General features: G+C 42.1%; 1 protein-coding gene across 7 annotated transcripts in view; it reads left to right on the top strand.

The window, feature by feature from the left end:
• The window catches only part of LOC117231774 (RING finger protein nhl-1), a 56,860-nt gene extending 39,982 nt beyond the window's left edge, over nucleotides 1-16,878 (top strand). For 3 of the 7 annotated variants that reach the window (XR_004493017.1, XR_004493018.1, XR_004493019.1), the window contains 8 exons: nucleotides 364-685; nucleotides 2,073-2,290; nucleotides 3,305-3,576; nucleotides 4,348-4,663; nucleotides 5,739-5,849; nucleotides 5,931-7,521; nucleotides 12,467-12,985; nucleotides 13,568-13,652. Coding sequence is in view for 4 of the 7 variants with exons in the window: in XM_033490504.1 (XP_033346395.1) it covers nucleotides 364-685; nucleotides 2,073-2,290; nucleotides 3,305-3,576; nucleotides 4,348-4,663; nucleotides 5,739-5,849; nucleotides 5,931-7,584 (2,893 nt within the window). In the remaining 3 variants the exon portion in view is untranslated. Of the gene's footprint in view, nucleotides 1-363; nucleotides 686-2,072; nucleotides 2,291-3,304; nucleotides 3,577-4,347; nucleotides 4,664-5,738; nucleotides 5,850-5,930; nucleotides 8,274-12,466; nucleotides 12,986-13,567; nucleotides 13,730-14,244; nucleotides 14,426-14,658; nucleotides 14,941-15,703 lie in introns of those variants that run through there. The other 4 variants (XM_033490506.1, XM_033490505.1, XM_033490507.1 and 1 more) reach the window with 4 other exon arrangements.
• Nucleotides 16,879-16,903: the final 25 nt, after the last annotated feature.

Genomic DNA, 16,903 nt, shown 5'->3' with positions numbered 1-16,903 from the left:
TGTAGAATCTTTCAAATTTAATATTCGAAGGAATTCAATGAAGTTTAGTTAACGAAATTAATTCCATATATCGTATTACGTTTGTAGTATTAACTGTCTAGCATTTTCTTCCGCTGTCTTGCTCCAAATTTGTAGAATTAATTCGAGAAATTAGAATTAAAATTTTTAATATCGTCCGCCTAGAATCTTCCAGATCTAACGTTCGAAAATACCAACGAAAAAATCTTCCATTCTCTTGGCCCTAATTTATAAAATTAATCCAAGACGTGAAAATCGAAATTTGTAATATCATTCGTCTAGAATTTTTGCAATCTAATATTCGCAAACACCGACGAGGAAATAATGGAATTATTGTTGCGACAGGTACGATGCACCAGAATACGAAGTGCCGAGGAACAAATCGAGATACAGAAGTCGATTTATGCGACACCGGGACGGGGACGATTCGGATGGCGACTCGAGGTCGACCGTGAGGTTTACGTCGACGCCACAGGAGCCCTCGGGACTTCGTGAACGTGTCCTGGACACAGAAGACGCGGCACGCGGGCCACTTTCCGGGATTTTTCGACTCACAGACTCGCCGCGTATTATGAAGAAGCTTCAAGAATACGAGAGAGCCGGAAAAAGAAAGAAGGAGGAACCGGTGTCACATCCTGCTCAACAACCTCAACCACCAAAACCTCAGGTTAATGAATAGCAATTTCACCCCTTTAATTCCGACCACGGTTATTTCAACGCTACGAAACTCTTCCACGAGTTACTTCAATAAAATACTCAGTAGCTTTTTTGTCTCGCTTGTTTTCGATAGAAAGAAAAACTATGCAGGGAATTTAGCTTGTAACTACAGTATATCGCACGCGAATCGTTGAATTTAATTCGAAAAAGCGAACCTCTGTTTAGCCGATGCCGTTCAGTTTGTGCAGTTTTAACGGTGGTTATCGATTTCCTGGTCGACTCCCACCTCTCGTAATATTCTCAACGTTCCCGTAGCTTTCTCGACTAAAGAAAACAACAGCCGGCGCCAAATGAAATTATCGTGTTTACAATTATACCACTGAGATCGTATATTTCGAACGATCAATTCGATTCGACCACGACAACGTAAAGCATATATCTGCCTGATCAATAGTCGAGATCTTCGTCTTCTCGAACAACGAAAACTATCGTTACGATACATGTGAAAACCATTTCTAAATTAAATCGTTGACTCGATTGAATTTCTCAGTTCGTCCAATTCGTACGATCGTATTTAGTTTGGACAGTGACGCCACAGTATAGAATTTTCACACGGATTCCCATATTATGACAGGCGATATACGCGAATGGATCGTAAGAGACGGTTCGATGGGCAAGCTCGGCGAAAGTAGCTTCGAAATCCCGCGTTATATCGCTTGGATGCGATTCAACGGGAACTAAATTTTTGATCGTTCGATCTATATGTGTATAGTGCCGATACACACGACTCGCAGGAAAACGTATCGCTGTCTCTATGGACACGAAAAGGGAATAAATCTTGAATTTAAAGTAATTGAATATTTCACGCCGGAAAACAGAAGCGTGCCGCAATATGAAATGTATACTTGATCTCGATTCATAAATATGTAAATAATACGAGACACGAGTGAATAAATTTAGTTTGTAGTTGGCCGTTGTATATTTTTGTACGAAATTCTATTATAATACAAATGAAACATATGAATACACGAATATATTTTGCTCATCAAGAAAAAAGGTTAATCTGTTTCTCTCGTGTCCACTATGCGACAAATCCTCTCTCTTTGTCCCATTACCACACATCAATCAAGGTTAGCATTTTAATGCATCGTCCACGCGTGTGACGAATCACACGGTCAACGTGAAAAGATCTCGACTTGTCCGTAAGCACCTAATCACCAACGAGTAATTTATCCTCAGACTTGGCTCATACAGGAAAACAGGAGAAAGGAATAATGGAATGTTTAAAAAATTTGTTAAAACAATGGAATATGAGAAAAGATGTTAAGCCGTTTAGCAGGAAATTTCCACCAAGTTATCGTAATGTACTCGTTAAATATATTCTTTTTATCGCGTAGGTCCAAGTCAGAAAAGTGCCGACAGCGATGGCGAGACAAACCAGCGAGGATGACGAGATTTCTAGGATTAAAAAGCAGAACAAAACGGCGGCCACACCTGCGACTGAAACGCTGGAAGAACGACAACCAGTATCCACACCTACACCTGTTCATCCACCTCCAAGGGAACAGTCTGAACGAGAACCGGAAGAACCTGCACGAAGACCGATGCCCGCGAGGTTCGTATTTAAAATTATGCTTCGTTTTGGCTAAAGTAATCCCTGCACCTGTCCGATTTGTTAATACAATAAGCTCGCTGAGACAATTCAGATACCTGTGATTGATAGTAAAATATACAACTCGATCGAATTCGCCCATAACATTAAGTCACCAGGATCTCGGTCTGCGCGCGTTCCAGTAGTAGAGGCGCGTATCTAGTCGGACAGGCTGATTTATGCCCACCCGATAGAAACCAATCGGTTCGATGGAATATTCCAAGTTCCAGAGGCGGCTTCTACTCAATCTCATAACGTAGTATTACCCTGTAATTGGTGAATTATGTGTGTGTGTGTGTGACAGTATTAATGAGACACTTTTATTCCGGAAACCATTATTCTTCTTATCACTTTACTTTGTACGAAATGTGATAACTGAAGAACTATTTAAAACGACGATAAATAATTTCGATATTTAGAACGTAATTTGATAGCGTTCATTTCTGAAGGTTCAAGTAGCAAATTAGAGTCTCCTTTCTTGATTTTCGTTTTTTCTCAAATATTGGTCTTTTTTAACTCTTGAATTATACTTTGCTTGCCCAGCATGCCTCGCAGTTTAAACTGACGAACGAAAGGTCAGCGTAATATATTCTTGAAAATGCTTCTAAAATAAAAGAGATTCCTATCGACATAGCGAAAGTAATTTTAAATTAACGAACGTAGGAAGAGATGAGAAAATGATTGAAAATGAATGGCGGTAGTGTCGGTCAATAGAATCCCGAATTGAACAATTCCGCACCTATGATCCGCTGTTGATCGTTTATGCAGCAGTTTATACCGTGATCTGGAATAGGATTTTGGAATACACGCAACCACAGAATGGATGAATCGTAGGCGGATGATTGCGTTATACGAGATCGAACAAAGAGAGCTGCGATGTAAACTAATGTCATCGGTACAAATTACGTACGAATGCTCGCTACTCTACCGAGTTTACTGACTACAGGAAGTCGTTAATTGAAATATCGTTGCTCGTAGGAGAACTTCCACGGATACCCACACTCCTGCGACGAGAAGCGCTTCATCAGACTCGAGCACGGGCTCCGAGAGCTCAGGAGGATCAGGAATCCGCAGCACGGGTGCACCATTCACCGCCGAGGAAATGAAGCAGAAATACTTGTCGAGAGCACCGACGTCGAACGCAACATCTACGATCTCGTCCCCGCACAGCGGCACACCACCGACTGCCAAAGACACCGCCAACGCCTCTCCCACTTCGCGATCCTTTCAGAGCCGTTTTTTAGGCGCAGGTAAGTTTCTACTTTAACGGCCATACCGTTACGCGAATCAACGCGAAACGCGTCTAAATTGGACATCGATCCTTCTTCTAACTCTCATGTCAATACCTTTCTGTGTGTTCTCGTTTAAAATTATTTATCTTCCCGGCAAGTGATTTCCGACTTCAAGTAGATCGTGTATATTTGAACGCTACAGGGGACGAGCGAGATAAATTAAACTGACAATCTGGTTACGAGGAAACAATTTTAAAATTCGATAGAGATAGAAGAGCAATATTATATTTTATATTCTTGAGCGTATGCAAAGATATTTGCAAAAGGTATTTGCGCATATCCTTATCTCTCAACGAAACGTCGATTTTATCAGGTGCTACGCGTTTCATTTTCATATGAAAGCGCTGCTAGGAGATACGAACTTTCATATACTTGGGTTTAATTAATTATAAATGTAATGCTCACTCGCAAATTTGATAATATCAGAAATTCATCGTGATAACTTCTTCATCGTCGTTGATCAACGGCCATTATCATCGGGCAACGTCGAAAATTTCCGGTATCGACGTAAGGATTACCGTGAAATATCCTAGAACCGGTTATTTCACAGATGAACGTTTAACGACCCAAATCTTAAGATCATTATGATTATACCACGGGCGCCATTAACGAATCCACGTCCGATCCAAACGACGTTTCTCGAAAACGTAATTTCGCCTGGAAAGCGAAACGCGGAAGACCGTTTGATATTTATTTGAACGTGTACCGGATTTTCACATATCTCTGTAGGTAACCGTGCAGCCCCACCGCCACCCACGCAACCACCCCCAGCGGCGCGAGAGGAAACGGCCATAAAGAAGAAGGAGGAAGAGGAGGAGGACGACGAGGAAACTAGTAGTTCCTCGGAGGAGACGGAATCCGAGACCGAGGAGGAATCGGAAACCGATGCACATCCGTCGGGCACGACGACCTCGACAACACCCTCGACCACTGCACAGGATCGTCAGAGAAGCGAATCCGCGATGGCGAGGACAGATATCGGGCCTCTGCTCGCTCGAAGCGCAGAAGCTAGACGAGGTAGCAAGGAAGACTCTCCTACGACCAGGCAAGTATATTTTCTGCCGAAAATTCTAATTCGAGGGTTTCTTGTTTCTATTAACAAGTAACATCGTGCGAGAATCCATCGATCGACGTGTATACGTACGTGGCGAGCATATAAATAGAGAAAGATAGACATAAATTCAATTTGTAATTATTCTTTGGAATTAAAAATTCGAAGATCGTGTTTGAAGGCGCAGTAGAACCTTGATTATTCAAACTAATCTCACGTTGTTTAAGCAAACGAATAACGCTATTTTCGTATGGGAGAAACTCGTTTATTTTCAACTATTTTTACAAACGTTAACATCAAACGAGAGCAGAAAGTTTCGAATAAAAATGTAGCGATTTACTTCGTGTTTGCTTTTGTTATTCAAGGGACCATTCTCAGACGTTCCAATTTGTTCATTGTTTCGTTGGTCGATGCTCCGATAATTAAGATTCTACTGAACGAAAAATATATTTCCAACGCCTACGTTATAGAGGAAGAATGATAATGAAACAGTTTATGATACAGTTAATCGAATCTACGAGTACGAATCTTTATTTAAATTAAACGATCTCGTAAATTAAACGAGAAGCTCTAACAGGGTGATTTTTTGCGTCCATCGCGGGATCAAATTTTGCAAAAAGCAATGCAAACGAGGGGTTCACCGCGTGTATCCGGGGATCAATTTATATCTTTCGACTTGTTTCTCTATCTTAATAAATAACGACGGTGATGCGACTTAATTTGAAAGAGTGAAAAATCAATAAATAGCGTGGTCGAACGGTGTACCAAAAGTTTTATCGTAGCAAACGACGTCGATAGGAGAATCGATCGTAACTTCGAACTGTTTAACAATAATCTTTCGGACGATATCTCGCGACGAACTCTCGAGCCGTAAAGCTTCGAGAATCGGTCAGAAATTGCTAGCGATGTTTAAACGATGATGTACACGTAGAGAATACCATCGTAAAGTCGGTTAGAGATCGGTACAAGCAGATTGACGAAACGTACTGATAATTCGGGGAAACGCGCGGTGACAAGCGTTAAAGGAAAATTGAACTAGAATATCGAGCGATGTCAACTCGTGTCTCAGGTATTCGTCGCCGAGAGGAAGTCCCGCGCATTCGGTGACGAGCCCGACAACTACGACGACCACGACGCCGACGGGCGGCGCCGCGACGACGCCGGCCGGCTACACCAGCAGGTTCGTAGCACACGTAGATCACGGTCAGAATCATCAGGCCAGTTCTAATTCCAATAACCCCCACGACCGTAATCGTTTTAGGACGTTTAGTGACGAACACGATGAACCGTCAAACACCGATCGTGTCGAGGATTACGAAATCGCGGCTAAGAACGCGGATTACGATATTGTCGGTGCAGACGGATCGATGGTTAAACCGCAGTCGAACAAACGAACCTATATACCGGACGATAGTACGGACACCGACGAAACGATCACCTCATCCTCCTCCTCCTCCGCCACTAGATTCAAAAGTCTCGAAGGTAACGGTAACGATAGTCGAGTAGAGAACCGCAGCGAGGTCAACGAAGACGCGTTAATGGAAGGTCGTTCGGGGAACGACGTGAACTCTTCGTTATCCGCTTGGACCGACCGACGAGCGTCGCTCGCTCAACCAGCTACAATTCGAGATAATGGATACCAGCCAGATAAGACTGCGAGTTCCAATGGATCCCTGGAAACCTCGCGAGAGACGGCCATCAACGGTGACGGAAGGAAATACGCGAATGGATCGAGCGATAAATCCAACAACGTGGAATCGAGTTCGGAGAGCGAATCCGAGAGCGGCACCGAGAGCGCCACTGACAGCGACTCTGAAAGAGACGAGGAAGAAGACAAAGAATCCAGAGACGAGAATAGTAACATAATGAATAAAAAGACTGAAAACCCGGAGCAAGGTCGAGCCTCGGATATCCAACACCTGAACGATACCAATAGTGAGGATGAATCGAACAGTTCGGAGACCGACGACCAGACTACCGTATTAAGCGTACCGTCCAACTCTCATTCCGAAAATAGTTACACCGTTCTGGAACGATACGACGATAGAAGCACGAAGCGGCGAAGCTCCTCGATACTCGATGACAAAAGTATCGAGGAATTGTTCGACGACAACGGATGGGTGATTACTGATCAGGATCTGCAGGCAGAAAAACCTCGTAGAATCACGAAAGGTTTCAAGTCGATCGATCGCAATGACTCGGGCATAAACAACGAAAACACCGACAATGAATCATCCTCGAACGACGAGAAAAGTAACGTTCTGGATAGCGATACGATCGACAAGGAGGATAACGAAAGGACTGAAAACGAGAACGCGTTAAACGTATCCGAATCGTCTGAAAGTTTATCGAGAAGTCGAGCGTATAGACAAAGTAGCATTGGCAAGAACGGTTGGCTAGTGTCGGACGAATCCGAGACTGAATCTGACAGAGCCACTTCACCCGTGGAAAATTCTATGATCCGAACTGAGACCGATACGACAGAGGCGTCGAAGAATGTAGCGAGTATCGAGGATGAGAGAATGAATGACGATGACGCGTCAACACCGACGTCGACCACGGTGAACGAGAAAAAATCTGAAAGTGGCAAAGATTCGATCGTGGCCGACAACGTCGACGAGAACGGTTGGGTGATTCTAAACAAGGTGAACAACTCGTCTACGGGGAAAAATATCGAGGGCGGAAGCATGGACGAGACGAGCACGATTCGTTCCCAAACGACCGACCTCGTAGCGAGATCTAACATTGAGAACGGTGCATTAGTCGCGAACGCTACCCAATCCAAAGAGACCGAGACTTGCAACGAGCACGAGGACACGCCTGGTGTCGATATCACTATACCGATGCAAATGGTAACCACCGTTTTCTGTGTGTCCGTACTGTGTTACAGCGTTCTAATCAATCTGTTCCTGTAACCTGTCTACTATACACCTCTTTGCCCATTTCTCACCGTATTTACGTTCACGCCTTCTTTTTGTCGTTGTTCGTCGGTGTTAGTAGTAAAAGACTGCAAAGACTACTCTCACGGATACAGACGAGACTGTCTCGATTGCAAGATACGACGCAGCAGTTTCTTCGTTCGTTATTTTTATCCTTGCGTTCGTTCGCTTCGATTCCCTCTCGTTCTTCGTGTTTCCTTCGCGGCAGGAAGGAACGCCGGCCTCGTGGAACGTTTGTTTTAAACCGTAAAAGAGAAACAGAGATCGCAAAGGAAGGTGTCGAACGTAGAAAGAATGGAATTCCTCGGACTCTTGCTCGGCGAACCATTCGTTTACCTGTGTTTCGTCTGAACTCGAGCGCTGGCTATTTGTCGCCTCTTTTCGCGAAACTGCTGCCCGGGATCTGGCGTCTTCTAACGTCTTTCAATCGATATCATCGACCATTCATTCACGTCGGATCACAGACATTCGAAACAAAAAACGAACGAACAGAGTATGCATAATATAACCGATTAGACCTCAATCGAGTATTTATTGTATGGTAAAAAACTTGCATTTTATATATTGTGATAATCGTACGTACGATCGTAAGTGTAACTTTTTGTTCCTACGTTGATCACCCGCGACTATTAATCCCCGCATTGCTCAATAAACGTAGCTTCGTAGACGCGGAAGAAAAATTAAGAAACACCGCTCTAGTCGGCAAAACTAAGCGTAGTTCAGCGCAGTTAAAGAAACCGTCCTCCTACAGTGCAGCTTAAGTCCACGCTGAAATAAACGCTTTTGAAATCGTTCCCATTGAGAACACGGCCGCGCTAATGGCACGTCGCGAGACGAAATGTGACGCGTAAGACTATTACGATTGCAGTGGTTACGTATTCCAACGAACTGGCTTTCTCACGAACGAAACATCTAACGACTGCGACGCACATATCCATAAAAATCTGTGTATATATATTTGATACATATTTAACGTGTCGAATTCGTCGGAACGTCAATTCGTCCGACTACGCATCCACTGTAACCATAGCCTAACGCGTGACAAGCCATTCCCGTTAACCCGTGATCATTTTCATATCATTGAAACTTTTTGTACTCTTTTTCCTAGTGAATAGACTTGCGTCAGTTTGTTGGTGTGGTAAATAAACTGCATTTCTTTGTGATAACTCGTATTATTTATTTCCCTGTCAACATGTCCTCAGTTTAGATAAGCATATAACAGAACAACGAAACAGAGAAATGTCGTATCCCGCCTGTAAATCTCTATACTGTCTGTTCGTTGTTATTACTCGTATCTTTCACGCGTCTCTGTTGCTTGTTTTTTCTTAAAATTGTATTTATCGTTTCTTGTCACCTCAGTTTCCCAAGTATCTTTCTTATCGTATCTTCTTATTCGTATACTTTGTTGTCATTCCTTCAGAAAATACGTAACAAGCGTAGAGAATAAAAAAAGAAGAAGAAAAATGCATCTTTATTTATTGCACTAACAGATTGAACGTTCTCGTCTCAGAATCATGTGAAATCCTCTCGTTACTCGTTTACACGCACCACCCCCCGCCCCCAGCCCCTAGCGAGAAATTTCCACGAAGGCGCTCAGCTTTCCTTTATATTTAAGACCTCCCTCGAACTCTGTTGCACCACATCAAGATGCACGCATGCTCATACCACGAATTTACAGCTTACTCGACGAAAATGTAGTTCCGAGGAGAAGGTAAAAATCGATCCACGTGTAAGAGGCTCGCTACGATCAAGGTATCATACATGTTCGTTGTCGACATTGAAAAACTTAGTATTGGATGGTTTAAAAAACGATACAAGGCTTGTTCCAAACAAATTATCGAACAAGCGAAGCTATCGTTTGCAACGTAGATAGATTAATCGAGGTTTTAATAATTTAACAACGACAATTTGGACCTGATACCGCTTCTTCGAATCTGATTAACCTGTTTGCAATCACGCGCCAGATATCTCGCGATATAGCGTCGTTCGTGTAACGATGAAAAATGATTAAAAATTTTATTAAGTTGTAAATTAGAAATCGATGAATCAACGTCTTGGACGGATAGGTGGCAGCTTTTCAATACAACTATGGTATTTATCACACTATGGTAGGAGAACGATATTCTGAATTTTTTTTTTTATGAACCTGATTCTCTGTCACGGAAAATATTTTCGATATTTTGATAAAAATATTTGTTCACGAAATATGAATAAATGTGCAACGTTGAATGAAGGGCGTGTTATACGTGTAGGAAAAAAAGGCTCACTTGATTTTACCTATAAATATTGAAAAAACAGACACGTGAGATATTTCATCCTTGACGCTACATGAATAATATTTCATCGTGCGATATCTCGTTCGCGGTTACAAAGCGGTTAAGTGATTTCCATTCGAGCTTCCCTAATAACGATGAACTTTATGGACCATTAAGTAACATCGAATTCGAAATTCACGAATGTCAACGCGAGAACACGCGAAATATTACGTAAGAAACTAATGTGACCGCATTATGCACGATACGGAAAGTGCCGAGGTATGCCGTAAAGGGTTTAAATATAACCCGTTTGTTACTTTAAATATCCTACAGCTCGGATAGTCAGTGGATCTATATCGGTCTGTAGTCTACTTGACTGGAAACACGGATGTTATTCCAATACGTTTTAGCGTTTGGCGTTCACTAAACGCGGTAGCTCGAGAATCATCTCGAGATTTTAAAGCGAACGGTACAAAAAAAAAAAACGTCGTGGAAACTGCCGAACCACCGAGATGTAGCGTTTAAGGTGTTTGAACGTTACGAGCTGGTTGAAACATTTTCTCTGGCCCGAAAACACGATGAACCAGAACGTTCGAAAATTCGATGGCGACTGAAACATCGGCGCTGTTCAAAGTTTGCACGAGGAAAGCAGAAAAATGTAGGTTAGAAGTGGTCTTAAAATTTTACGATTACTGTTTGCGGTAACTTCTCTGTCATACATATTTACCACGTATATATCAAAAGAGGAATGTTTATCGTGGCCAAGAGCTGATCGAAAAAGAACGTGTCTCGGAGAAACGCGTGTTAGATGAAAAATAATTCAAATGGAAAATAAATGCTTCTATAAATTAAAATAGGAGATGCAACGAACGAATATCCAATTAATAGGAAATTAGAAATTCCTTGTTGCACGCATTCGGCACTCGTAGCTCGACTCTTTCATTCTGTTACTGCTAAAAACACGCGAATTAATCGCTTGATCTCGAATTGGAACGTAACGGCGAATTTTAGCGGATGATCAAAAAAAAAAAAAAAGAAAAAGGAAATCGATAATTGAAAGGAAAAGGTCTACTTCCTCCGGAATAAAATTGCTTCCGACGATACATGGTTCTTGTTTACTCGCCACTTTACACAATTTATGAGGGATATGATAAAGAACTGACATATCAAATAGCGTGCTACAGATTGATATATAACACAGCAGATATGCATCCGTTTTCACTACTCTGTACACCATGGATACACGGCTGATTACACGTCAGATTTATACCACGTTGTGACTAATTGCCATGGATCCCACGATAGAATGGTAACTAACACTTGGACTGATATAATAGTGAGAAAATGTAACGCGATATATCACGAGAATAGGACGTACGTATGGTTATCAATGAATACCAGCATGATTAGAAGATAAGCTGGCAGAATGCGAAACTATCGCTTCGAGATCGCGACACTCGGTTCCAGGGGACGAAACACGTCACGAACTGCATCATCCATCAAACGTATTTCATTCTGACGTACGTGTTACTAAATATATAGCTATAACTGCAAGTTAACAGCTCCAACACTTGGACGACTCAAGCTTCAGTTTTCTGCTCTTCAAATAACCAAAGAAGCTGTTGATGTCTGCGCGAATATCCGTGAACTGAACGAAGTACGGAATCGGTCGCTTGTAACTCGTACGGTGGCTCACGAAAGTATTTGAACATTTAGCGTAGCAAACTTTTATGTACACACTCTATATGTTGTATGGAACATTTTGAAATTTCACTTCCACTGCAATGACACGCGAGCGTCACGATTGTATTTGTCATATTTGAAACCAATGTAAAAATGTAAATAGAAGTTGCAAGATATTTGCTACAAACATACAGGGATTCAGTAAAAAATTATGAGGTTCGTGAGTTTTGTAAGTAATGTCGTTTCGTATTTTACATTTTCCTCGAAGGATGTCATTACGTCGCGTAAGTATTTTACGTCAAAATTTTGCCAATTATTAACAGAGGAATTAAAAATCAGTAAAAACGTAGAATATCGGGAAACGACAAATAACATTCATCGACGAGTATGATGAAACTTCTGCGTTTTGGACCTATATATGCTCGCATTATTACAACTATGTTGCAGCTTCTATGTACATTTTCGGATTAGTTTCAAACCCTACCAATATAATCATACTCATAATCATAATCATAACCAAGCGACTTTGAAATTTCCAAATGTTTTCTACAACATAATAGTATACAGTGAGAAACTTTAAACTGATAAATCTAACTACCTGTAGTTTATGTCCATTTCATGTTACACGTGTCTCTGCACACTGTACAGTTACACATACTTGGATATATTTAACAATACAGGAAACGTTCCTTACTGTACGATAGTACTTCTGTCACTGTCATTCACAAGAGATTTCTGCAGGTGTTCGAATACTATCGCGAGCCACTGTATATGTTCCCAATGGATCGATAACCTTTGACATAGATACTTATCGATGGCCAATCGATGTTTTGTCCCATTTTAATCCACCGAGTAACAACAGGCTTCTCGATTAACAAGTTCGATCTGAACGAGCCAACCTTCGTTCCGCAATGTTTCAGGTTCCTGAACAAGAGCAGAAGCCAGGCGGCGATGATGGCGAGCCGGGAACGAGAACGGGAGCGCGAAAGAGAGCGAGAACGCGAACGAGAACGCGAAAGGGAAAGAGAACGGGAGAGAGAACGCGAACGAGACGCGGACACGGAGGTCGATTCGCCGTTGTCGACGAGGTCACGGTACGCCGCGTTGAAAGAGAGAAGACAACGGCTGGCTCGGTCCAGAAGCTCGCACAACTTCGGCGGAGATGACCTCGACCTCGACGAAGAGCCACCCTCTCCGACGACCCAGTCGCCGAACGCTTACTTGGCTGCCAAGTACGGAGCCGGATCTGAACTGGCCAGAAGTCGGAGTACTCACGCCTTAAAGTCGAGAGAACCGAGTCCGGAGCGTGATAGGGTTGGCACAGAGAAGGATGGCGCAGCTTTGAGTTCGTGGGCACGATACTTGAAGAACAAATACGGGAATCGCACCACCAAAGACAAGGAGCCCTCGTCCTCCGCCTCGACGATTCCATCATCGAGGTACGGTATTAACGTTGAGTGTTTTCACGGCTTTTATGGTCAAACCGGGTTGTTTATGTTCGTATCTAATATTTTTACTGTTCTAGCTTGTCAAAAAGCATACAAAGCTTTTGCGGTCTTTGTAAAAATGTATTGGAATAGTGAAATATGGAATTGAAACACATTGAAACGTGTCGCAAAAATGAATTATTATGTTATATTAGGTTGATTGAAGAGCTCGTAGCTTTTTTGATAAAAAAAAAAAACGAACAGATTTTCAAAGAGAAATTGGTGAAAGTATTTGATAAATTAATATGTTATGTACTATTCGGTGAAATTGATTCTGTATGGAAATGAATTACCTTTGATTCTTTCAAGTTTCGTTACGAATTTTCCGAACAACTCAATGCCATCAGCTTTTAAATCAAACGTTCGAAAAATTTTTCTGTGAAGATACAAATGTGCTAATGAAGTTTCATACTCGCGGCATAAACGATTCAGATTGCCTACAGAGGCTGAAACGATTAAATTGCTTCGACCAATGATAAAGGAATTTCCCTTTCTCAAGACACGAAAGAGTTGTTCTTTTAATTTTATTTGCAGTGGAAGCACTACCTCGAGGAGATTATCGCTGGGACTACCTTTGAGGCACGGTGGTCAAACATCCTTCGAATCTTCTGACGACGATCAAAAAAACCCGTCAGGCTCCCCCACGTCCCCTACAGCAGCTCCCGTTATACCCGCGGCAGCAGGTTCCTCCACTAGGTGAGTCTATTTATCATTTGAGCCTGTCACAAGCCACATTGATCAACTTGGTAAATTGAAAGATAAAACAAGCGATCATGTTGCAAATATTATTTTTAAATTTACTTCTTCAATAAATTTACTTCTTCAATAAATAAATAAAATTAAATCGATCGTTCCTTGAGAACGGAACGTTAATCGCGTTTACTTTGCAGCTAAGAGGAAGACCAACGTAAGGAATGCGGGTTCGATCGAGTCATTTCGAATAGATCCGACATAATCATGAAAATAAGCACGCGTATTGGCCAAAAGTGTCACATATTCAAATAAAACAACATAGAAACGCGTAAGGGAGAACGATAGAGAGTAGCACATTCTTTACCCCTGTGCCAATCCGCTAGTTATCTTTTCAATTCTAATGCAGTACTTATGTAACGAAACTGAAAAATTGCAACAAAATGCAAAGTTGACCGGTTTGGTTCGTGACAGGCTTGTTTAAACAGATGTGAATAAGCAATATGAAATTTTCATATAAGGAAATGGTTGTTGGAATTTGACAGCAATGGCCGGAGGAGTCACTACTTGCTGAAGCGGCGGCAGCTGTTCAAGTTCGGGATGCGGGGGAGCGAAGCCGGATGCTTTACCTGGCCGAGAGGCCTCGCGGTTGGCCCTGACAATTCCATCGTCGTAGCCGACAGCTCTAACCATCGTGTTCAAGTAATTCATCCTCAAAAATACCTCAGAGATTTCTCATATTCCGTGATAAATTCGTAAAGTACATGTTCTTCAAAACGACCAAATCAAAGGGCGAATAAAATTTATTACGCGATCTAATAACACGTACTGTTCTTTAAAACAACGTCATCGTCAATGCCAGGGAAAGCTTTCTGACGATATAAAAACGAAGGAAGATTGATCGATGTATTGAAATATGGCGTTGAAATTTACAGGTATTCGACGGTAATGGGAACTTCATGAAGGAGTTCGGAACATATGGCAGTGGCGAGGGTGAATTCGATTGCCTCGCCGGGGTGGCGGTTAACAGGATCGGACAATATATCATCGCGGATCGTTACAACCACAGAATTCAAGTTCTCGATCCTTCCGGTCGTTTTCTGAGAGCTTTTGGATCCCAAGGGACCGCCGATGGTCGGTTTAATTATCCTTGGGGAATCACCACGGATGTTCTTGGATTTATTTATGTGTGCGATAAAGAGAACCATCGCGTACAGGTACGTGTGTTCGCGATTTTGTTATTTATTTTTCTTTCTGTTATAAACTGTTCGGAGAATCGTATGAGAAAAGTGCAAGGCCTAAAACGGCAGCGTCAATGCGACAACATACACGAGACCCTGAAAGATATCACACTATGTGAGACTTCTTTACCTATATTGTATTGTGAACATACGATAATGATACAAATATGATGTTAGTTTCAGTGTTCATTAACCCTTTTCAAGCCCTCACTATGTGTACCTAGACTTTGTATAGTTAATCCTGAATAAAAAGCCTTCAAAAAAAAAAGATTTTTTCTGAAATAAAAAAACATTAATTTCGAGTAATTCTCTGTTTGAACCCCCCGAACTCATGGAAATGAGAAACGTGAGAGCAGCTACGGGTGAACGATCACAGTTCTTCTATAAAAAAAATTAAAAAAAAAAAGCATTAGTACGAAGGGAAAATGATGCTTACTTGAGACACACGGCGTTCAACAATGGACGAAACGTGAGTTATTTTACAGCGAGAATACTAAACACGTAATCCCTCGACTGATACCCTTTGCGATTTCCAACCTCGTAGGTTTGTGTACAAAGGTCGATTATCCGCTAATTGTGTGTGCAAGATATCTTGTGGTAGCGTGTCGTGTAGGAAAAAATAATCCAGAAACTATAATCAAATTTCTAATATAAAGCAAATAATCTCTGTGTAACGAAAGCGTCTGTATGCTGAATTGTATCATTTGTACAATCGCTGTAACAGTATATGTTTTCGCAGGTATTTCAGTCAGACGGTACGTTCGTGGGCAAATTCGGTTCCTGCGGAAGCGGACGTGGCCAATTGGAACATCCTCACTATATCGCGGTGAGCAACACGAACCGCGTGATCGTCAGCGACGGCAACAATCATCGTATCCAGATATTCGACGTGAACGGCCACGTGCTGACCTCCTTCGGATCCGAAGGTTCCGACGAAGGTCAGTTCAAGTTCCCAAGGGGTGTCGCTGTTGACGATCAGGGCTACATCGTCGTCGCCGACTCCGGTAACAACCGGATACAAATATTCAGCCCAGAGGGGGCGTTCCTCAAGTCTTTCGGCGGATGGGGCAGCGGTGACGGTGAATTCAAGGGTCTAGAGGGTGTTGCTGTCACATCGACCGGTAACATCGTCGTATGCGATCGCGAGAATCACCGCGTTCAAGTGTTCTGATTTCGTTTCGTTGTGTTCTCTCTTATTTCTTCTGTGATTCGTCGACCAAGGACGTCGAACGATCGCAAAGGAGGGCTATTTTAAGAAAAGAAATTCGGTATTCTAAACGGTATTTTTCATGGTACTTTGGATTTTTGGTCGTATAATTAGGACGAGCAACACTGTGGTCCATACTTTTGATCAGAAGGGTTTCCAAAGGTCGACGAATATCGCGTGGAAAGAACGAAAAGCGCGCTTCGACGATGAATGAATGAGACGTCGCGTTAACTGCTTGCTTGCGTTAGAAATTAACATGTAGCTGTGTTGTGCTGAGCTAATCATCTTACGGGGAAGCCCTTTGACACAGAGACCATGGAAGCTTCGATCTTTCTTTCGAGAGATAATATATTGAAACGATTGGGTTGGAAATTTCGTATTCCATTTCAATGTATGGCTTCGATGCGAATACGTCTGTGGCCGAGACGAATCGACGATGGAACCGAAATGAAACTCTTGGACGTCGGCCAATTTACGGAGTTTAGCTTGAAGAATGAAAAAAGAAAAGGAGAAAAAAAAATCATTTTGTCTGTTCTTCTCTCTCGTCTTACCCCCTTTCTCTCATTCTACCATCTTCCTCGTACGCACATCATATCCGCGTAACTTAATTTAATTTATACTCAAAGTGACAACAATACAGTTTGTACCGTTTGTATGCTTCAAATAAATTGTTGCGGAAGTAATAAAAGAGAAACGAGATAAAAGGACGTGTCTTGTTCTGTTCTGTCCGCT

The sequence above is a fragment of the Bombus vosnesenskii genome, unplaced genomic scaffold, assembly GCF_011952255.1.
Source record: "Bombus vosnesenskii isolate JDL3184/JDL3185 unplaced genomic scaffold, Bvos_JDL3184-5_v1.1 scf7180000013273, whole genome shotgun sequence".
Lineage (NCBI taxonomy): Eukaryota > Metazoa > Arthropoda > Insecta > Hymenoptera > Apidae > Bombus > Bombus vosnesenskii.
Note: the sequence above shows the minus strand (reverse complement) of the source record. Positions and strands in the feature narration are given on the sequence as shown.